General features: G+C 44.6%; 2 protein-coding genes across 4 annotated transcripts in view; one reads left to right on the top strand and one right to left on the bottom strand.

Annotated features, from left to right (window-relative positions):
- LOC134491916 (zinc finger protein 91-like) overlaps positions 1–23,823 on the top strand; it is a 485,354-nt gene that overhangs the window by 31,822 nt on the left and 429,709 nt on the right. The window lies entirely within an intron of this gene.
- On the bottom strand, positions 6,643–23,815 carry LOC134492350 (zinc finger protein 658B-like). The gene is made up of 4 exons (XM_063296524.1): positions 23,760–23,815; positions 21,051–22,766; positions 11,183–11,538; positions 6,643–9,549 (listed from the first exon to the last, which is right to left on the bottom strand). The coding sequence occupies exons 2-4, from the start codon at positions 22,561–22,563 to the stop codon at positions 7,726–7,728; spliced, it is 3,693 nt and encodes a 1,230-aa protein (XP_063152594.1). The 5' UTR covers positions 22,564–22,766; positions 23,760–23,815; the 3' UTR covers positions 6,643–7,725.

Genomic DNA, 23,823 nt, shown 5'->3' with positions numbered 1-23,823 from the left:
AGCAAAATGAAACATCACCTGTGTATTGCAAACACTTGGATTTTGGTTGAGCGATTGTATGCCAAATAGACAAAAACTCCACACACAATTATGGGAAGCCAGCTTGGGAGATGGGAGGGGCTCCTGATCTGATGAAAGAAGCCAGAAAGATTCCATGAAAAGTAACAGTAACAGCAACTCAAGACCGTTAGATGTCTCTGGAGAAATTTACTAACTCCTCAAATACCAGCATTTGAATTGAGAAAAGCAAGGAGGACAGCAGAAGAAACCAGGCAGTCTGCATAAAGATATTTGATGGCAAAGTGAAAAACGGAACCCATACAAGGATTAAAAGAGGGAAATGTCACCACAGAAGAATTCAAAGGATTATGGAGGAGGAGTCAGGAAGCCTGAAGCTCAGCATGGACTGCAGGTTAATTACCTCCCCTTGGATGTAGGTCCGCAGCAACCACAGATTCTGCTACTGTATTGACAGCTTTTGTGGGGGTGGGGGGGGGTTGCTTGTTTCTTGGGCGCCATCTAGCAACATGAGACTGAAAAGCCCACTCATCCGGTCTCCGCCCTAAGGTGTTGGTGAAATTTTTTGGTGGATTATGTGCCATCAAGTCCTTTTCGACTCCCAGCGACCACAGTGATAGATTTTCTCCACAATCTTCGGTCCCTAACCTGTTCTTTCGGGTCTCTCAAGGCTGCACGCACTGCCACTGCAACTGAGCAAAACTGCAGTTTGCAAGAAGCAGGAAGTAAACCAAGGGAAAGCATCCTGGGGGGAAATGGTGTGCAAGCAGGCAACAACAAAGCGCACCTCCCTTCCATTGCAGGGCCTGAATCTTGCTAGATAGCAGAATTATTCCAAGCGGCCTTCCCAATTCCCAGAGGAGTTGGATTTCAGCCTTGAGAATTCCCAGGCTGCTTGGGCACAGCCCGTGGAGGGCACTCGCTTGCAGATCCAAAGCCAATCCAGAGATTCCTGCACTCTTGGAGGGCTTGCCTCTCGGTGGAGATGAAACCCTCCCCGTCTCCTGAAACTTCTTCCCTCCTTCCTGATTTCCTGGGGCTCAAAAGGATGCCGGACCCGGGAGCCCCAACAGGCCATGGGCTCCCCAAGAGCCAGCCTCCCCCATGCTGGCCAGGGCTGCCCCGAAGCATGCCTGGGGTCTTGGAGCCGGCGTTCCCAGCCAGCCAGCTTTGTTCCTGAGGGAGGAAATTCTAAATCTGCTAAAGGCTCAATGCCATGTGCTTCTGTAAACCACTTGCCCAGGAGTGTCTGTTAGGTTAAAGTGAGAGTGACATGCATGGGGCAGGGCCTACGAAAGGGGGGCTTAGGAAGAGGGGGAGACTGTCTCTATATGGTAAAAGAAATTTTCCAAAGAAACATTGCAAAGGATTGTAAAAAGGGTGGTACTGTGCATGTGCACGCAAAAGAGTATAAGAAGTCGCCATGCTCTTTGACACACATTCCCTTTTTAAATTAGAAATGTTTAATGTAATAAAATATACAAAACAAAAGCAAAGATAGAAAATAAGAGATGGAGAAACAAGAAAGAAAGTGAAAAAACCCATGCCATGGTGCCTTCAGCCCGTCTTTCTATCTTCTTTTAAACAAATTTTATTAAAATTTTAAGGTAAAACGATAAAAGCTAACAAGAAACTTAAAAAAGTAACGTAAAAAAGCAAAGTAGGAAAAAGAACATAGTCAAAGGGCAGAAAAGGAAAAGAAAGAAAATACAGAAAAAGAATGACTTCTGACTTCATTTGCTACAGATATACAGTAAGTATACATTTCCATTAAACTCTTACTCTAAGTTTACAACATAGCTCTCATTAATTCCCTTATCCATTGTCACTTCAAATGATACCCTGATTTCATTTTTTTCTGTTTCACGCCAAAAGCCCGAAAGGGGTTTCCAGGTAACATTAAAAGTAGTCAATGCCTTTTCTCTAACCAAAGCTGTCGATTTCTCCGTCTCAGCAAGCTCCATCCACTTCACCGACCATCCGAACATTGTAGGTTCCCTTCCACATTCCACCTTTGGGCACATAAGAGCCTCGCTGCTGTTACCTTACGCAAGAACAAAGCTCCAGGAGTTCTTTCAAACTGTTTGTCCATCAGTCCCAAAAGAAAAGCCTCTGGTTTCAATTGTGTATTCGTATTTAAAATCTTCTGAATTAAAACACGTACTTGATCCCAGATTTCTTAGCTTTTTTGAACGTGCACCAAAGATGATAAAAGGTCCCTTCTTGCTGTTCACACTTCCAACATCTACTTTCCTCTTTCTCTCTAGCAATTGTCATCACCATTCCTGTTTGGGAATTGTGTCTGCTCAGCTAACCAGAACAAAACTTTCCTTGGAAACTGATCCTGGCTTGAAGTCAGGGAAACCCAGACCAAAATTTCCCTTCCACATTCCTCATCTCTGTGCAGAGGAACAGGGAATTTTCCTCCATGCACAGGGGGCAAGCAGTAACTCCAAGGGTCAGGTGGGATCCATGGGAATGAGATGGGACTGAGAGACCACGTTTTTCACTGCCAGCTAAGCAAATCCACCTCAAGGAGGCCAAATGCAAGGCCCTTTTTGAAAACTGGACAGCCAAGGGGGCAAAATGTTCACCTGAAAGATCATCCTTGTTTTTTCACTGTATCGTATGCCAAGGAATGATTTTTCTTTGTTTTTAACTCAGTACCTTGATAACTGGGAGCACGTGCAGGGAAAACCCTTGGCATTAAACTTTTACGGAACAGCTTTGCATTAAAACTAGTCGATCCAAACAGTCATTTATGCTTCTGACGGGGCCTGGGGAAGGTGGACCTCTGCCCTCCCCTTTTTTGAAAAGCCCAGTCAAAATAGCAGCATCCATCTGCAGGAGTGGCGTTAGTAGGCTCTAAAGTGCCTGAAGATTTACATTTATGTTAAAATACTAAACAAAACCTTTACGGAAAGTGAAAGCTATACAGGTGAAGGGGACGGACTCAGAGCAATTCAGTGCCCGGGGACAGACGGGGGATTCGGACTGTTGGAGGACTACGGAATGGGGAAAACGGAATGGAACGACCAGAAGCCTGAATGGCTGGATGGAATTCTGAAGAGAAACACACCGTGCAACATTTTATCCCAACAACTCAAGCCTGTTTGGAGCCCAGCCAACCCGGCTATTGTGCACACACACGTCTCTGCTTCCTCAAAATGTACTGCATGCAGTTGTTAGTGCTCCCAGGCCTGTCCCTTCACCTGAAATTCCTTTATCTTTTTGCATATATCACAGGAACCCCCTTTGTCTCTTTGGAAAGCCAGAGAGATCTTTTCCCTCCACACATTGAAAAAGATACATCATACAAAACAGAGATCCAGGAGAGTTTCACTGGGTAAGCACTGTGTTTGACTTACACCAGGAAGGCTCAACTTTGAATTGCCGGTCAGTAACGAGCAAGTAGGGTTGATCCTTCTCTCTCTCTCTCTTTCACAATGAAGTTAGCGATGAATGAAAAAAAGCATTAGGCATGAATCAGAATGGTTCCAGATAATAAGTCGCACAGAGGTAAAGACATCCGGAGCAGAAACAAACACAAAGCACATGAATTGGAACGTTTGATCTGGAGATGAGAACACACCACCTCTCCAGTCCGGGGGGCCTTAGAGCCTATTGTGACGTAACTAACGGGTCTGGTGAACCAGGGCACCTTTAGAAACATCACGGGGCAGGAACGCACCCAGGCAGGGGCAGTGCAACAATCCTTACTACCTTGGAGAGGTTACTTCCTACCAGCAAAGGCCGTTACACCCCCTTTACTCACAGAGCAGTTTACTACAGGACGTTCTTTAATAACCTGCAGTCAGTACTATATCTCAAAGGCAATGCAGGTAGTCCTCAGTCACCAACCACAGTGGGAACCAGCAACTCCGTTGGTAAGCGACACAGTTGTAAAGCAAAATGTCACGTGACTGCACTGACTTGCAACATCAGTTCCAGTTGTGGCCGTTAAGCATGACGTCACATGACAACTTGCACCTTCCTGCTGGGTGGCCCATTGGCATTGCTTGTTGGGAGCCAGCAGGGAGTTGCAAGGAAGTCCTTGTCTCCTGGCTTCTGGCCTGGTGTCTTAACCACCACACCAAACTGGCTGTCATGCTTACAGCTAGACAATGCCAAGCCCCACACAATTTTGACCAACCATATGGTGGGCCTGAAGCAAATTGTTCTTGAATGAAGGTACTGCTTTGATGGCACTTGAATGGTGCCACCCAAGATTCCTACCAGCCAGCCACTCTCTCTCTCAGGATATGCTCCTTCAGGTATCCAGTTTCTCTCCCGGGGGGCTGTTTTTGAGGGACCCCGTTGCTCAAGTTTTTAAACCACTCTTTTTGGAATGTGTGGAAGTTGCCATGTTGCCCACGGAAGCAACAGCACTCACATCTGCCCGTTATAACTGGCATGAATAATCATTCAAATTAGCGCCAGGTGGGGCAAACTTTAGTGCCAGGTGGGATCCGTATCACGTCCCCAGTGGAAACATGAGGGACACGATAATGGAAACATTTCCGTATGTTTCCCAGTGGAAACATTTCAGTACTTCCTTTGGCAACATGATCTTCCCATTCAGTTCTCTATTTAATCCAAGAATCTTGTGACTCGAAGTCAAAGCATTTTCTCCAGTGCCTCGCAGAGACTTGTTCAGCTCATTCGTATGACGAAAGATGTCTGCTAAGAATGCTAGTTTCTGCAACCATTCTCCTTCTCCAAAACCCGCAGCAAAATGTGGAATACGATTTTCTCGAAAATACCCTGGCAATTCTTTCTGCATACAAAAGTCTTGTGAGACTTTCGTATGCGCAAGGGTGGAAAGATAAACAAATTCACACAATGAAAGGGTGGATGGCGAAATCGTTGGAATTGGCAGAGAGGGCAAAACTGACAGCATTTGTAAGAGAAAAGACTGTGTCTGGATTTGTTTCGACGTGGAAACCACTTTGGATTATTTGCTTGCATCTGAAGAAAATTAAGTTTTGATTTTGGGTTATGACAATTCAGTTGTTATTTTTTATAGAAATAATGTTCGTTAAGGTTTAGTTAAGAGCAAGAGATTAAGGTATTATATATTTGTATTCTGCTTTGGAACTGTGGTGCTGGAGGGAAATCCTGAGAGTGCCTTGGACTGCCAGAAGATCAAACCAGTCCATCCTCCAGGAAATCAAGCCAGACTGCTCACTTGAGGGAATGATATCAAAGGCAAAACTGAAGTACTTTGGCCACATAATGAGAAGACAGGACACCCTGGAGATGTTGATGCTGGGGAGAGTGGAGGGCAAAAGGAAGAGGGGCCGACCAAGGACAAGGTGGATGGATGACATTCTGGAGGTGACGGACTCGTCCCTGGGGGAGCTGGGGGTGCTGACGACCGACAGGAAGCTCTGGCGTGGGCTGGTCCATGAAGTCATGAAGAGTCGGAAGCGACTAAATGAATAAACAACATTTGTATTCATTTCTGTGTTGAAGAAGGTAAGAACTCTCTGTATTTCTTTCTAAATATTTCTGATTTTTAGTTTGTCTTTCTTCTTTTAGATCTTTTCTCGAGCCTTTCTACACTTTCTTTTCTGTCTGTATTTTGGAATTTTAATAAAGTCTTTAAACAAAAGAAAATATTTCTGCAAAGGTACATATCCAGGCAGTTCTGCTGATAGCTAGATCCGTGTAGTCAGCCTTTATCAAACTAACACTTTCCACTTTTTCCCTCTGCCCTCATGTCTAATGTTCGACTAAACAAAAATCAGGCCAGAAATTAAATAGTTAATTTCTCAGCAGGACTTTCAATGGGAGATCAGAAATTAAATTCAAGGTTTCTCTACACACATCATCTTCTGCCTCATGTGGATTTTCTTGTCTTTGATAAGGGGGGCATTTTGCATAAAGCACTCGGCATTTGAATGGTTTCTCCCGTGTGTAAATCTACATGATTTATAAAGACAGACCTAGCACTGAAACTTTTCCCACAATCCGGGTTATATTAATCTCTGCCCCTACTGGCACCTCTCTTTGGTCACCAATCCGCTCTGCATTAATGCTCCCTGCTGCTTATAGTGTCACGAGTACAAGCCTTGGGAGAGGCACTCCTCCCTCCAGATTTCTGGTGAATGTGGAAACTGGCTCACAATTGTTGCAAAATATAGCTTTAAAGGAAAAAAAAAACCATAAAAAGAAAGGAAAAAGTGGAATGGCTCCTTTACAGAAAAGAAAAAAGCCCAATAAAAATTGTTTGTTTAATCACGAGAACTCATCACAGAATGCAGAATATATTTTGAATAGAACTGATATATCTTCAGTTAACACCACAGAGCCAGCCACTAAATATGGTGAGAAATTCAAGAATGGGATGAGAGCAACATACTGGCGGTCCCGAGCAGGGCTTCTATCTGTATCTTCTAACAGAAAAGTCATGACTGCAGGATGGATCTTTTATAAACGCCATGACACCACCCATATCCAAGAGGATGCAGCACTAGAGTGAACAATGCCCCCAAATGGCAAACTTACACAATAAATCCTCAGGGAAAGAAGCGATGGCAGCTCCTACCCATAATAAATGGGGCGTCATAACAGGTGTGCACAAAAATACGGCATCAAAAAAGAGTGAGAGAGAGGAAGGAGGAGAGAATTAAATAGAATTTGAATATCGTAAGGTTTAACAACTTTGCAGACCTTTAAATCTGAAGCCACTTGGAGCTTGAGGCTCAGGCCAAAAGAGCCTCTTGCTTCCGCCCCACCCCCAGCCTGGTCCTGGCTCTTCAGTGTCCTTCTGCAAAGGGATCATATGCAAAGTTTTTTTTTTTTAATTGTATGGCATATCAGTTCGGTGTTCATGCTGCTTTTTCTTGCTGGGAAATCCTTGTGAGGTCCAGATGTGTAGGCTATTTAGCCGTGACAAGTCACGTTGCCCGGGGTGCCCCACGAGGAGGCTGGTCTCCATTGCACCGAGCTGGGCTGAGAGAGGGGGACTGGCCCAAGGTCACCCAGCCGGCTTTCAGGCCTAAGGCGGGCACTAGAACTCCCAGACTCCTGGTTTCTAGCCCGTTGCCTTAACCACTAGATCAAACGGATCTACCGGGGGAAAAAAGTATTATAACCTGATCTCTAAACTCCTAAAATGAAGAAGCCTTGAATTTTTTGGTGTCTTCTAAACTCAGCAAAATCAGTATCATTCATCTACATAGCTAAAATGCCACTTAGTGGCTCCAAATAATTTTCCTCTCTTTACTTGTAGGGATTTTTGGGGAAAACTTAAAAAGAAGCCCTGAGAGAGGAGTGAAAGAAATGGAAACACAGCAGGGGCTGTTCTTAAACCTGAAGATCCTGCACTCAAAACCACAATGCCTTTTCTCCTCAACTCAATATCCCTACAGCTCTTATCTATCATGTTCAACTGCAAGGCAGAAGAGCCTCTCCATCTGAAACTTTACCAGGCTTTTGTCACTGCCACAAACGTCCCTAATATCTTCTCTCATAAAATCTGAGTGCTCCAATCTTTCTTTCATGTATCTTTTCGGGCCTGCAGCAGCTCACTGGGAAGTTCTGCTGATAGCCAGAAAGGTGCAGTTAGCCTTTCTCAAACTAACATTTTCCATTCCTTCTCTCATCTCATCTCTAATACTGAGACATGTTTGATGAAAAGAATCAGTCCGGAAATTAAGTAACTTTTCAGCCGGATGTCCAACAGGAGATGAGAAGTGAAATTCAAGCCTTCTCTACTCGCGTCACCTTCTGCCTCAGGTGGGTTTTCTTGTGTCTGTTAAGGAAGGAATTTTGCGTGAAGCACCGTCCACAGTCTGGGCATTTGAACGGTTTCTCTCCTATGTGTGAACCTACATGATTTATAAGGCTAGACCTAAGACTGAAATCTTTCCCACAATCCGGACACTCATACGGTTTCTCTCCTGTGTGAGTCCTCTGGTGTCTCACCAGTTCAGATTTCCGACTGAAACTCTTCCCACAATCCAGACACTCATACGGTTTCTCTCCTGTGTGAGTCCTCTGGTGTCTCACCAGTTCAGATTTCCGACTGAAACTTTTCCCACAATCCGGACACTCATACGGTTTGTCTCCTGAGTGAGTACTCTGGTGCATCACCAGGTGACAATTCTGACTGAAACTTTTCCTGCAATCCAGACACTCATATGGTTTCTCTCCTGTGTGAGTCCTCTGGTGTATAACAAGGTGGGAATTCTGACTGAAACTTTTCCCACAACCTGGACACTCATATGGTTTCTCTCCTGTGTGAGTCCTCTGGTGTATCACCAGGCTGGACTTCAAGCTGAAACTTTTCCCACAATTCAGACACTCATATGGTTTCTCTCCTGTGTGAGTCCTCTGGTGTATCACCAGGTTTGACTTCCAACTGAAACTTTTCCCACAATCTGGACACTCATACGGTGTCTCTCCTGTGTGAGTCCTCTGGTGTATCACCAGGTGGGAATTCTGACTGAAACATTTCCCACAATCCAGACACTCATACGGTGTCACTCCTGTGTGAGTCCTCTGATGTATCACAAGGTGACAATTCTGACTGAAACTTTTCCCACAATCCGGACACTCATACGGTTTCTCTCCTGTGTGAGTCCTCTGGTGTATCACAAGGTGGGAATTCTGACTGAAACTTTTCCCACAATCCGGACACTCATACGGTTTCTCTCCTCTGTGAGTACGCTGGTGCATCACCAGGTGATATTTCTGACTGAAACTTTTCCCACAATCCAGACATTCATACGGTTTCTCTCCTGTGTGAGTCCTCTGGTGTATCACAAGGTGGGAATTCTGACTGAAACTTTTCGTACAATCTGGACACTCATACGGTTTCTCTCCTGTGTGAGTCCTCTGGTGCACCACCAGCTCGGACTTCCAAATGAAACTTTTCCCACAATCCGGACACTCATATGGTTTCTCTCCTGTGTGACTCCTCTGGTGTATCCCCAGGTGGGAATTCTGACTGAAACGTTTCCCACACTCCGGACACTCATACGGTTTCTCTCCTCTGTGAGTACGCTGGTGTACCACCAGCTCGGACTTCCAACTGAAACATTTCCCACAATCCGGACACTCATACGGTTTCTCTCCTGTGTGAGTCCTCTGGTGTATCCCCAGATGGAAATTCTGACTGAAACATTTCCCACACTCCGGACATTCATACGGTTTCTCACCAGTGTGAGTCCTCTGGTGTATCACCAGGTCAGAATTCGAAATGAAACATTTCCCACAGTCCGGACATTCATACGGTTTCTCTCCTGAGTGAGTCCTCTGGTGCATCACCAGGTGACAATTCTGACTGAAACTTTTCCTACAATCTGGACACTCATACGGTTTCTCTCCTGAGTGAGTACTCTGGTGCATCATCAGGTGATAATTCTGACTGAAACTTTTCCCACAGTCCGGACACTCATACGGTTTCTCTCCTGTGTGAGTCCTCTTGTGATTCACCAGGGTGGCGTTCTTGCTAAAGCTTTTGCTGCAATGAGAACCCGGGTAGGGCTTCTTGCCAGTGTGGGTCCTCTCGTGCATAATCACCTATGAGCTGCAATCTGTGCTTTTCCCACAATATACACCTCTGTGGGGCTTTTTTTACCAGATATTCTTGGATTCTCGAGATCAAGATTATTTCTGATCCCTTGTGTGGTGGTGCTTCGATTCAAGTGACTGTTTCCTTTCTTGCAGGGTGAGGCTTGCATTACTGTCTGCCCTCCATGGCTAACTAGGTGACTTCTTCTTCCCCACTGACTTCCAGATATTTCCCTTTTTCTGAATTTGGAAATTATCCCTCTTGACCTTTTCACGTAATATTTGAATTCCACATAATCAATTTTTTCCAGCTCAAAATCTCTCTCCCTGTTTTCCTCTCCCTCGTCTGTCACCTGCTGGGGAAGAAGAGTTTTGGGGTTCTCTGGAGAAATTGGATAAGATTTGATTGCTGTCCTGATTTGCTTTCCTTTTCAATGCTGCTTGTGATTCTCAGTTGTCAAGCAGGCTCTTATTGGCATCCTTTTTGTCTGTAAGATTCACATAAAAGTGTTAATTATTACCTATAAAATGGCTGCACATGTGCAAACAACTAAAAAGCATATATCACAATGAAAAATAAAAGTGCCAAAAAGCTAGATTAACCTTTAACATTCATTATGGCTCATCTGCCACATGGAAGACCAGCGAGATCCAAGTTCATATCCTGAAATTCACTTGCTGGCTTGGGTCAATCACAGATTCTTAGCCCTGCAAAGGGTTATCATCAAGGTTATCTGGAAATGCTGGCAATAGATTCTCCACATAGACACATATGCAGAAAGGGAGAAATACAGATACACACACCTACAAATGGAACTATGTAGAAAATCCATGTGTATTTCAGCCTGCAAAATGTCCCAGAAGTGAGTATGGTCAAACATTTGGGGCTACTTTTAGAGGGCTGGGGGGCTTTAGAAGATGAAATGGTGCACAAAGCCTCTGCAAGATTTATGCACCAGTTTTGTCCATTCAACTCCTCAGCTCCAAATAAGGAAACAGCAGAAAATACTGTCCACAACCACTATGGACATTAAGCGAATCACCGTGGGTCATTAGGCACAATGTCAAACCACCATGATACATGAATGGAAGACCACTAGGAAATCCCGTGTTTGTTGGCTAGACTTGGCAGTAAAAGAAAACATCACTGTGGGTCCTTAAGGGCAATGTCACACGAGCGCGACTTGCAGCTTCCTGCCGGACGTGAAGGTGGCAAACACCAATCATGTGACTGCAAGACAGTGCCACTTTCGTAAAGGCGCATCGGTTGCCAACACCCGAATTGCTTGGAGGGCCACAAGTTTGAGGACCAGTTGGAAGCCTCCTTTTCAGCGCCATCCTAACTTTGAATGGTCACTAAACACGTGGTATGCGAAGACCACCTCCACACCTGAACATCCCAAAGGGTCCTCAACGGCTATTCAGAGAAAACTGCCGGGTTAAGCCGAGTTGAACCCGGTTAACACGTGGGTGGGAGAGTCTGTTGGCGGGACGCGGAAGCGAAAAACCATCCCCGGAGGCGGCGGGGCAGGTCAGTCCCGCCTTTTTGCCAGGAAACAGCGGCTCCCTGAGAGCACAAGGCGTCAACGCCAACAGGAAGGAGACTTTCTCAATCTCCCGACCGCCAGAGAACGGCACGCACCGGTTCAGAAGCGCGCAGCACCGGGGGAATGCAGTCCGGGGCCGGGAGGCGCCGGCAGCGCTGGCGGTTCCGGCGGAGCTGCCCCTCTGGCCCCGCCCCGCGGAGGGCCCGGAGCAGCCGCGGCGCCCCCGCCCTCCCGCCTGCCTTCCGTGGCTGCGGCGGCGGCGGCTGGGGCTGCTCCGGCCTGGCAAGACCGCAGGGCGCCCGTCCAGCCGCTCCCACCAGGCGGGAGCCGGAACAGGAAGTGCCTCTGCCCTCCTCTCCCCCGACGACCCCTCTAGCCATCCAGTCCTCTATTGTTTCAGCTCCCCCGCCCCCCGTCCCGTTGGGTGTCGTCCGCAGTAGCCACAGGTGATCTCTTTTGGGAAGCGCCGGGTTTGACGTGCACTGCGAAGACTCAGTTTCGACTTGCAGTCAGTTAGGAGCGAGCAGGGTTGATCCTTCTCCCTCTCTCCCTTTCACAATGAAGTTAGCCATGAATGAAAAAAAGCATTAGGCATGAATCAGAATGGTTCCAGATAATAAGTCGCACTGTCATGAGTAAGGATGGCGAGCAGGGGGCTCCCACCCAGACTGTCAAGCGCATGCGTAGCACTGAGGAACTGTTCAGCCATTCAAAGAGACACAGATCGGGACCGCCTTAACCTTTGGGGTTTATATGGCTGGGTGTTCCCACGCTTCCTCAGTTTGTTAGGATTCTTGTTAAGTACTACTAATAAATATTAGAGACCAAGTCATTGTCTCAGTGTGTTTCCTGGTAGTCAGGACACGCACAGAGGTAAAGACATCCGGAGCAGAAACAAACACAAAGCACATGAATTGGAACGTTTGATCTGGAGATGAGAACACACCACCTCTCCAGTCCGGGGGGCCTTAGAGCCTATTGTGACGTAACTAACGGGTCTCCTGAACCAGGGCACCTTTAGAAACATCACGGGGCAGGAACGCACCCAGGCAGGGGCAGTGCAACAATCCTTACTACCTTGGAGAGGTTACTTCCCACTAGCAAAGGGCATTACACCCCCTTTACTCACAGAGCAGTTTACTACAGGAAGTTCTTTAATAACCTGCAGTCGGTACTATATCTCAAATGCAATGCAGTTTTTTTGTTGTTTATTCGTTTAGTCGCCTCCGACTCTTCGTGACTTCATGGACCAGCCCACGCCAGAGCCTCCTGTCGGTCGTCAGCACCCCCAGCTCCCCCAGGGACGAGTCCGTCACCTCTAGAATATCATCCATCCATCTTGCCCTTGGTCGGCCCCTCTTCCTTTTGCCTTCCACTCTCCCTAGCATCAGCATCTTCTCCAGGGTGTCCTGTCTTCTCATTATGTGGCCAAAGTATTTCAGTTTTGCCTTTAATATCATTCCCTCAAGTGAGCAGTCTGGCTTTATTTCCTGGAGGATGGACTGGTTGGATCTTCTTGCAGTCCAAGGCACTCTCAGGATTTTCCTCCAACACCACAGTTCAAAGCATCTATCTTCCTTCGCTCAGCCTTCCTTATGGTCCAGCTCTCGCAGCCATATGTTACTACGGGGAACACCATTGCTTTAACTATGCGGGCCTTTGTTGTCAGTGTGATGTCTCTGCTCTTAACTATTTTATCGAGATTTGTCATTGCTCTTCTCCCCAGGATTAAGCGTCTTCTGATTTCCTGACTGCAGTCAGCATCTGCAGTAATCTTTGCACCTAGGAATACAAAGTCTTTCACTGCTTCTACATTTTCTCCCTCTATTTGCCAGTTATCAATCAAGCTGGTTGCCATAATCTTGGTTTTTTTGAGGTTTAGCTGCAAACCAGCTTTTGCACTTTCTTCTTTCACCTTCATCATAAGGCTCCTCAGTTCCTCTTCACTTTCAGCCATCAAAGTGGTATCATCTGCATATCTGAGATTGTTAATGTTTCTTCCAGAGATTTTAACTCCAGCCTTGGATTCCTCAAGGCCAGCTTGTCGCATGATGTGTTCTGCATACAAGTTGAATAGGTAGGGTGAGAGTATACAGCCCTGCCGTACTCCTTTCCCAATCTTAAACCAGTCTGTTGTTCCGTGGTCTGTTCTTACTGTTGCTACTTGGTCGTTATACAGATTCTTCAGGAGGCATACAAGATGACTTGGTATCCCCATACCACTAAGAACTTGCCACAATTTGTTATGGTCCACACAGTCAAAGGCTTTAGAATAGTCAATAAAACAGAAATAGATGTTTTTCTGAAACTCCCTGGCTTTTTCCATTATCCAGCGGATATTGGCAATTTGGTCTCTAGTTCCTCTGCCTTTTCTAAACCCAGCTTGTACATCTGGCAATTCTCGCTCCATGAACTGCTGAAGTCTACCTTGCAGGATCTTGAGCATTACCTTACTGGCATGTGAAATGAGTGCCACTGTTCGATAGTTTGAACATTCTTTAGTGTTTCCCTTTTTTGGTATGGGGATATAAGTTGATTTTTTCCAGTCTGATGGCCATTCTTGTGTTTTCCAAATTTGCTGGCATATAGCATGCATTACCTTGACAGCATCATCTCGCAAGATTTTGAACAGTTCAGCTGGGATGCCGTCGTCTCCTGTTGCCTTGTTATTAGCAATGCTTCTTAAGGCCCACTCAACCTCACTCTTCAGGATGTCTGGCTCTAGCTCACCGACCACACTGTCAAAGCTATCCCCGATATTGTTATCCTTCCTATACAGGTTTTCTGTATATTCTTGCCACCTTTTCTTGATCTCTTCTTCTTCTGTTAGGTCCTTGCCATCTTTGTTTTTGATCATACCCATTTTTGCCTGGAATTTACCTCCAATGTTTCTAATTTTCTGGAAGAGGTCTCTTGTCCTTCCTATTCTATTGTCTTCTTCCACTTCCACGCATTGCTTGTTTAAAAATAATTCCTTATCTCTTCTGGCTAACCTCTGGAATTTTGCATTTAATTGGGCATATCTCCCCCTATCACTGTTGCCTTTTGCTTTCCTTCTTTCTTGGGCTACTTCTAGTGTCTCAGCAGACAGCCATTTTGCCTTCTTGCTTTTCTCTTTCTTTGGGATGTATTTTGTTGCCGCCTCCTGAACAATGCTGCCAACTTCTGTCCAGAGTTCTTCCGGGACCCTATCTACTAAGTCCAGTCCCTTAAATCTATTCTTCACCTCCACTGCATATTCCTTAGGAATATTAGTGAGCTCATATCTAGCTGATCTGTGGGTCTTCCCTAATCACACTCATTTGAGGACAACAAGGTTCACATTTTGGATAGAGAAGATAGGTGGTCTGAGAGAGGGGTTAAGGAATCCATCCATGCCAAAGTGGAAAATCCTCCCCTCAATAGAGGCGGAGGCCTCAGACACAACTTGTCCCCCAGTTTTCATGCTGCTCTTCCATCTGTCCCCAGGAAGATTATGACCACCAGGAAGGCCACTCTTACCGATCCAGTTGGGGATGAACAAAGGATCTAGGAGTGAGACATCCCAAAGGCAATCCAGACCTCCATGGCACAATTGACAGCCATTCAGGTGTAGGGACAGTGCAGCCACCCTGGAGGACATATACCGGGTCCCCACACCAGCCTTTGCCCAGACTGAAGAAGCTGCTTGGACAAGCAGCGAAACGTTTCAACCAAAAAGAAAGAAATCCAGTTGCCATGACTCAACCTACAGACAATGCCACCTGGATGACTGAGAATCTTCATCGACATATTGCCATGCTGGTAGTCCTCGGTTACCAACCACAATGGGAACTGGCAACTCTGTCCGTAAGTGACACAGTTGTAAAGCAAAACATCACATGACTGCACTGACTTATGACATCAGCTCCAGTTGTGGCCGTTAAGCGTGATGTCACCCATGGTTGTTAAGGGCGATGTCACGTGACCGCAACTTGCACCTTCCTGCTGAGGTCAAAAGGACTCTACCTTCTCCGAAAACTTGATCTGTGATCCCCTGGTTCTTCCACTGGTAAGGTGCAGGATTGCAACTTCCACGTAGAAAAGTTTTTTCTTATTTTTCATAAGGAGAAAAGGAGATCTCAAGTGCTGCAGAGAAGTCACTGCAATGCAGGTATCTGTGCATTTTTTAACAGGTCCTAAAGTAACGAATTCAGCTTTGAGGAAAAGCTATCTGGGCCCTTCCTCACATTAATGGACTTTCCTTCCATCCTTGAGTTGGGGAAAGGTACGTTGACATAAATTCTGCTGCTGCCACAACCCACCTTTACCCCTTCCTAGCAAAGAGGCAAGGCTGTTCCTGCTCTCAGGGAATTTAATGTGAGATAAGTTCACAGCAGTGGCGGCTCTGCCCTCTTTTACCTTCCCACCCAGCATCATCAACAGGTAGGGAAACCGGCTTCTGCTCACTCCCAGTTGCTCTCCTGAATGTGTGGTGGGCTACATTGGAGGCTCAACCCTCAATTTCCACGATTTATTTATTTAGCCTCAATTTTTCTTAATTTAGCCTGTGCAGCTTCTGAGAGGAATCAGCCAATGTCATAAATAATTGTCCACCTTAAGTTTTCTGCGTAGCCACAGCCCAGAATTAGAAACCGGACTTCCAGTTTGGGATAATCCAGAGGACCTCCAGGTGGTATCTAGAAAATTATTTCACAGGACCTCTGACGTGCTGGGAGCAGTCCTATTAAAGAAAAAGTTAAACATACCTATGCCAAACAACCCCACAAGAAAATCTGCCTGAGTGATCAAGAGACCTGATCAGTTCAAAATAGAGAATCTGAACATCTCTGGATCTTTCCTTTCTCCTTCCTGAAAGCAATTTCACCTGCAAATCTGTTTTGGTTAGGGAAAGAGCCTCTTCCCTTTCTCTCCCCTCCCCTCCATTCTATCTTTATATTTTTCTGCATGTGTTCACATGCTTTCCCTTCCTTACTATCGCCAGCACAGCAAAAAGCAGATCTATCATTGTCCTGGGAGTTCAGTATTTGTTCAGTATTTGTTCAGTAGACCAGGCCATGAAATCAGTTCCACAGGAAGGCTAAAACTACTTTTATTGAGATGGGCTATAATCACAGAATCTTGCAAGTCTGATTGTGCTGGATCTCCTCTTTTCTATCATTCGGAGAATTAGGGAGGAGTCTGAGCCACATCCAAATGGACATTCTGGACTTAAAAAATGCTTTAGCCCTTTTGCCTAGACAACAGAGTGTGTCTAGCTCCATCAGGGTCATCTTCATTACTCTCTAAAAAGCCCAGGTATTGCAGCCAGTCAAAACAGGCATGGCGGTGCTGAAGACAATTTAGTGGCCTGCTAGAACCACTGAAATGGAGCAGAGCTTGTAACACAGCTGAGAAGCTGGCACAGAGAAAGAATTATCTTAAAATAGCTTCAATGAGCATGCCAGAGAAACACAGGTTATTGATCTTACACACTCAGCCCTCCCAAGCATGAAGAATCACACGCTTAGAGATATTAGGTTAAGAAGTAAAAGAATTTCTTACTGACTTTATTGTTGCTTGTGTTACATCCATCTTGGTGGAAAAGATGAAGTTCCTTTGTTCTTCTTTCCTTTCTAAATACTTAGTTTTGCCCTCAACTCTCAGCCCTACAGCTGCCAAGAGCTGCGTGGAAGAAAGGGGGATTCCAGGCCCACCGCATGGTGCCCAGAAGGGAGGAGAGCAGCACAGATCCATGTGCTTGTTCCTGGTGGAGAGGAATGAGGAGAGGAAGTGGGAGTGGGAGTGGCAACAAAGAGCTTCCTCAGAGTTGCATTGTGGGACAACTCAATTTACATGTTAATTCACATGCAAATGAGGCATGCTGGATTTGCCAGAACTTCCAACCTGCAGTCCTCAGCAACTGGACAGGGAGAGGTTGTTTCTGCAGCATACTTGCAGGCCAGTTAGACAAAGAGATCTCCCTCACTGCAGAGTTCCATAGATGGCCCACATGGAATGCTTTGTTTTGGGAGAAGAAAGCAAGCGCCAGCTCCAAACTGGGACAAACGATGATTGCCCTCAGCTTCCTTAGTAGCGGACGGCGAAAGAGTTGGAGGTGACCTCGTAACACTGGGTTCCCCCCTCGCCCCCAACACTAAAGTGTGCCTTGGCAAGCAGGACACAAGGACAAATGCTGTAATCAGCATTTGCTGATTTTTTGCAGCTCCTAGAGCTCAGAATACAAATTGAAGTAAACATAACCTGCATGTTTGTGTCATTTTGTTGGTTTTCATAAAGTGGGTCCCAAACTCTGGACTTCAGAGGGGTTTGAAGTGAGAGTACAAAGGTGGAATTGAAGGGGCCCTTTTAAGATAAGATGGATTGAAGGGGTGGTTAATCAGCCCAATGGCATCTGAAAATGAAGCAAATTATTAATGGAAATAAAAACGTATTTTCCTGCTGCCGGGAAACTTGGTATTTTCTAATGAACAATGAGTTCTAATTCACTGCCTTTTTTTGCAGATCTCTATATTTTTCTCAATTAAATTCTAAAAGTTGGATTTTTAGAGGGGTCCATGAAAATTCTCGTCATGGGGACAATTTATCTATGTGATCGCTAATAGTCAACACTGACTTGATGGCACATAATCCATGAAAATGGAGAGCCAGTTTCAGGTTATTCGTTAAGGCACTAGACTAGAAACCAGCAGACACAAGCTGTGGTCCTCCTCCTGAGGCATGAAAGCCATCTGGGTGACCTTGGGCCAGTCACTCCGTCTCAATGAACCCACTTCAAATGGTGGTGTTTGTAGGGAAAACAGGAGGCAGGGCCATTCTGTACACTGCCTTCAGTCATACCAAATAAAGATAGGATATAAATCCAATAATAGATAAAAGTGAGTATTGTGACTTTTTGCAACTGCAGCAGAGTCAGGCACCTATGTCCAAAATTATAGTTATTCCTAATCACATATTTAAATTCAGTTGAATCATCTGAGATAATACCTTTCAATATTCTCAGCACCATCAAAACTGTCCAGAAAAAGCCGATCTGGATAATTGAGTTGTCCCCAAATATGTCAGTTAAGATTGAGAGCAATTACTATAATTCTCAGAAAGGAGTCTGAAGCCATGAATGTTACTCATTTTGATCTTGAAGGTGACAGCTTCCTGTCCTAAGGTGCTGGGAGTTAAAGGCTCCCAGATCTGGGCTGCAAAACCAGAATGGCCACAAGGTGGCAGCAACTAATTAGAAATCTCACTCTTTGCTGCCATCTTGTGGTTGCCGGTGTGATGATGCTGGCAAGGGTCACCAGATTTACCAAAAAAGAAATAAAATCTGTAGCCATCTCATGATCTAACAGATTTTCACAGCCAAATCTGGTAACTAAAGGCACATTTCTGTAATTTCAGAATTCTTAATTCCATTTTTGTTGCTTCTTTCAGAAACCATTGGTAGAGTACTTTATTTCTATAAAATATCCAAGGTAAAGTTTCACAAATGTCTTTTTCTCAGTTGGTGGCCCAGTTATCAATAAGATGAGTGTAGAAAGATGATGGCTCCCCAAGAAGACAAGAAACAATGGGTTGAAATTAAAAGGATCTAGATTTCAGTAGAACATCTTCTGTGTTGTTTAAGATTTGTGAATATAATGATGTGCTTTCTTGGAATCAAGAATGTTCTCTCTTACTGTTTTACTGTCTGATTTATCTCTGGAAGTTTTTACCATGTTTGATGAGCCAGAACAGAGTGGTTCAATGTTCACTACAGGCAGGAAAAGAATAGAAAGCAGCCACTTTTTGCAGACAATCAGCAAATCTGAAATAACAGAAAGGTTTGAAAAATAGTGTATTGTGAGCTGCCTGGTAGCACCAAATCAAATCAAATCAAATCAAAATAAAGATTTGAAAAACACATTTAGCAGAACAAAACCACCCTGTGATTATCAACTTTCCCTGCAGTGACGTGGGGAGCTCGTGGTTTATAGTGTGAAGCCACCAACTTTGAACAAGCTTTTGAATGGTATCTATACTCTACCTTCTCTTAAGCTCCCAGAGCAGAGAGATACGATGTTTTACATGGTTTGGAGTATTTTCAGTGACACTGACCACCAGGAGGCACCACTGCAACTTCTGAGCTCCAGGGCCTGAGTAGCTCTGGAAAGTCAATGCACTGTATAGTCATCTACTATATATGCAAAGGTTGAGTTGGATTCCTGGTAGAGGTTTTGAATTCCACAGAATAACATCTGGCTACCCATACAGTGAAAGGTAGGGAAGGTGAATTTCTCTGGAATGAATCACAGGTGGCTTCCCTGAAAGATCCAGGTCACTTCATGAATGTCCTTTGGAGTGACCGTGAGCTGGTTAGTTGGGCTGGTGGGAAGCTGGTCTCATATGAGATTTCCTCAGTGTTGGCTTCATCACTGGAGCTGGGAGCAAGACTTGGTTCCTTGGGAAAGAGAGAAGACTCTAGCATGAAAAAACCAAAATGCAACTTAGAGCAACCTTGAATTCTTTAACCTGAACTTGATGTCTTATCGTAATTTAAGAATCCAATGTACCTCAGTGGGTTTTAGGAGGGCTACAAAGAGCCACAACTGGACCATATAAAATCAACACGACATTTTATTAACAAGAATAGTAAAACATTTTACGCTTTCTTATTTTTCATGAATATACTGTATACACGGTACATGGTATGCGATCAAACCAGAAAGCTAATGCAGGGTGAACATCACAATATAAGCTAGAATATGGAGAATAAAACAGTAGCTGTTTGTTTTTTGCTGTTGATATAGGATTTAAAGCTTCTCCTCTGACCAATTATATTTCCAAAAGTTCTCTGCTTCTTCCCTGTTTGTTTACTGATACTGATTATAACTTGTATGCCTATTCAATCCAAACAAGACTCTAAGCAGCTTACAAAATAATACACACATACAAATACAATAGTAGTAAAAAATAATGACAAAGCAAAAGACCAGTGCCCCAAGGAACCACCCAGAGCTTCCCAAACCATAGCTGGCCCTACTCCCAAGGCCCTGCGGAATAGCCCGGGTTTAATGGCTTTCCAATAAACCAACTGGGTGGGAACCACTCTGATTTCAGGAGACATGCTGTTTCAGAGAAGGGGGGTCACAACTTAGAAGGCTTGTCCCCAAGGTTCCTGAAAACGATACTTCTTAAGAGCAGGGGCTTCCCAATCTTATTGGGTGGACAGAAGCCACCAGGAGAAGGTGGCTCTGTAGATATCCAAGTCAAGGAGGGCTTTAAAAGTGATGAGCAGCACTTTGAATTGCACCTGTAAGGAAACCAGTAAGTAGTGAAGCTCCCACAGTAGAGGCATTACATGGGAAAAAATTGAGACTCGTCACTATATGACCTACTGAATTCTGAACCAATTGAAGTTTCCAGGTGGAAACTTCAAAGGCAGCCCTGTATGGACCACATCGCAATACTGTAGTCCCAACAAGTTCTCTATTCCTGATACTTTATCAGTCAGTTACTTTGTTGTGTGGTTTCATGGAAATTATGAATACTGTATTCTTATGATTTCTCCCCTCTGGATTCTTTGAAATTTTCCAAGTTCTGTGTCAGCGGAAAACACAATTAAAATGTTCACTTCCAGAAAATTGCTGGATCACCCCTGGAATTACTGGATCATCATGGTCCAAGGGAATGTTTCATAATTTCTCAAAATGTTCCATCTCAAAAACAGAGCTATCTTCTTCCCTGTGCAGTTTCTTTTAAGGGGAGATAATGTTAAAAGTTATACTTTTTCCACACATATATGAGAAGAAAAGGACTCTGGCTGTAGGTTTTTCAGCTTTCAGAATATCTATATCATTTCTCCCTTGTGTGAATCCTTTTATGAGCAGTAAGGTTACCACTCTCACTTAAGGCCTTTCTGTACTCCATACATTTAAATGGTTCTTCCATTGAATGAATCCTTCCATGGAAAATAAGGACTTATTTTTCATTTTGAAGTTCATTCCATACTCCAAAGATTTTTTTGTTTTTTTTTCTTAGCATGGATCCTTTTATGAGAAGTAAGTTGATTCTTCTCTTTGAAACTCTGTCCACATTCCGAGCATTTATACGATTTTTCCCCTGTGTGAACAGTTTTATGGAAAGTAAGAGTACTACTCTTACTGAAGCTCTTTCCGCACACCATACACGTATATGGTTTCTCTCCTGTGTGGAGTCTTTTATGTGAAGTAAGGTGACTGCTCTGGCTGAAGTTCTTTCCACACTCCATACATTTATAAGGTTTTTCTCCAGAATGGATCCTTTTATGGGAACGAAGAACACTGCAGTTACTGAAGCTCTTCCCACAGTCCATACATTTATATGGTCTCTCTCCTGTATGGAGCCTTATATGTGAAGTAAGATGACTGTTCTGGCTGAAGCTCTTTCCACATGCCGTACATTTATAAGGTTTTTCCCCAGAATGGATCCTTTTATGGGAACAAAGAACACTGGAGTTACTGAAGCTCTTCCCACACTCCATACACTTATATGGCTTCTCACCTGTGTGGATCCTTTGATGGTAAGTAAGGGAACTTCTCTTACTGAAACTTTTTCCACACTCGGTGCATTTATATGGTTTCTCCCCTGTGTGAACCCTCATATGGGAAGTAAGGTAACTGTTCCATCTGAAGCTCTTTCCACATTCCATACATTTATATGGTTTCTCTCCCGAGTGTTTACCTGCATGGAAAGTTAGAGAACTCTTCATTCTGAAACTCAGCCCACACTCCATGCATGTATATGGTTTATTCCCAGTGTGGATACTTTTATGAGAAGTAAGTTGACTGCTCTGTTTGAAGCTCTTTCCACACTCTATACATTGATAGGGCTTCTCTCCTGTGTGGATCCTTTTATGCAAAGTAAGGGAACTGCTGGTACTGAAGCTCTTCCCACATTCCGTGCATTTATAGGGATTCTCTCCTGTGTGAATACTTTTATGGGAGGTGAGCTGAGCACTCAACCTGTAACATTGTCCACACTCAATACATTTGTATGGTTTCTCTCCTGTGTGAAGCCTTTTATGGGAAGTGAAGTGACTATTTTGGCTGAAATTCTTCCCACACTCCATGCATTTATATGGTTTTTCACCTGAATGGATCCTTTTATGGGAAGTAAGATGGCTGCTCATCCTGAAGCTCTTTCCACACTGCATGCATTTATAGGGTTTCTCCCCAGTGTGGATTCTTTTATGGGAAGTCAGGGAACTTTGCTTACTAAAGTTCAGTCCACACTCAGGGCATTTATATCGATTATCTCCTGTGTAGAGCCTCTTAAGGGAAGCAAGTTGACTGTGGCCACTGAAGTCCTTCCCACCCTGCATGTGGATTTGTTGACATACATTAAATGGGAAGCTTTGGCTGAAAAATGCACCATACTTTACACAGTCATGTTGCTTGTCTCTAGCCTCAGTTTCACAATGTGGCTGTAAATCCGACTTATCTTTGAATACTTCTCCCCACAACAGGCAGTTCTCCCTTCTCATTCCTTTCTGATCCTGTTGGGTCAGAAAGAACTCCCAAACTGCAGCACAGTGAGGTGACTCTTCATCTACAATCTTAGGCAGATTTTCCTTGACGGTACTCAATCCCCATTGATTTTCAGATGCCTCTTTTCCTCCTCCTTGTTGGCTTGTTTCTGATGTTCCCAAATCTGGCTCCTGACATTCATCATTTTCCTGATGATTTCCTGGTTGATAGAGAAAAAAGAATAATTCATAAGTAAATAAATGGATTGAAGTGACGGGAAGGCAACTTCCCGCTGAATGTTAGGAAAAGACTTTCTAATAATAAGAGCAGTTTGACAACAACTCAGAATGGTGGTGGCCTCCCCTTCATTTGATGTGTTTAACTGGAGGCTGGACAGACATCACTGGGATGCTTTGATCTGGATTCCGGGAGTCACAGAAGATTGAACTTGGTCTTAAGGATTCTTGCTAACTCTAGGAACCCATCATATTGAATGTGTGAATCTGTCACAAGAACACTATGGTTGTCCAATTGTCTTTGTGAAGGAAATAGCAACTACTTGTGGATCTCAGTTCAAGACTTTCTAAGAGTTGGGAAGACTTCCCTGAGTTACAGATTCTCCCACCCAAATGGAAAAAGTAGACTTCTGTTGATAAAGTTGCTTTCCATACATCTGTGATGAAACCTATCCAGACAGCATCATGAAATGGTCATTGGCCAGTTTTCAGTTAGGAACAGCCCAAAAGCCTCCGAATGATGGAATGCCCTTGCTTCCCCACCATACATGGAGGAGAATCCCACGGCAGGTTGTTTCTCTGCAGAGGCAATATATAGCCAGTTTTCTTTCCCTCTGCCATGGCACTTGGGTCAAAGACAAGTAGAGGACAGCAAATGGACGTCAGGGATCAGAAATGTTATCATTTTGAGGGTGGACACTCTTTGGGTGGCTAGGAACTGACAGCTGAAAAGTGGGCTGGACCATGTAACACACTGCAGTTCTTCTCTTTTTACCCATCAAGGTCAAAGAAGGACTCTCAGAGGACTTGGGGGGGGGGGCACAGGTGGCTTTCAGACCAAAAATTGCCTTCCTTTCTTTTCAGCAAAGCATCAGCTTATGTGGGGTGAGATAGACACAAACTAAAACTTCACTGTACTCAAATCCAAAATAAAATGCACATCTCACCATCTCACCAGAGACCCGCTGTTCTCTCACCTTTCCTGAATCCCTGGAAAAGCAGATCTTCTTCTTCTAACCAGGATGCAGGGTCTGGTTTGAC

The sequence above is a fragment of the Candoia aspera genome, chromosome 2 (genome assembly GCF_035149785.1).
Source record: "Candoia aspera isolate rCanAsp1 chromosome 2, rCanAsp1.hap2, whole genome shotgun sequence".
Taxonomy (NCBI): Eukaryota; Metazoa; Chordata; class Lepidosauria; order Squamata; family Boidae; genus Candoia; species Candoia aspera.
The sequence above is the reverse complement of the archived record's forward strand: the minus strand, read 5'-3'. Positions and strand labels throughout refer to the sequence as shown.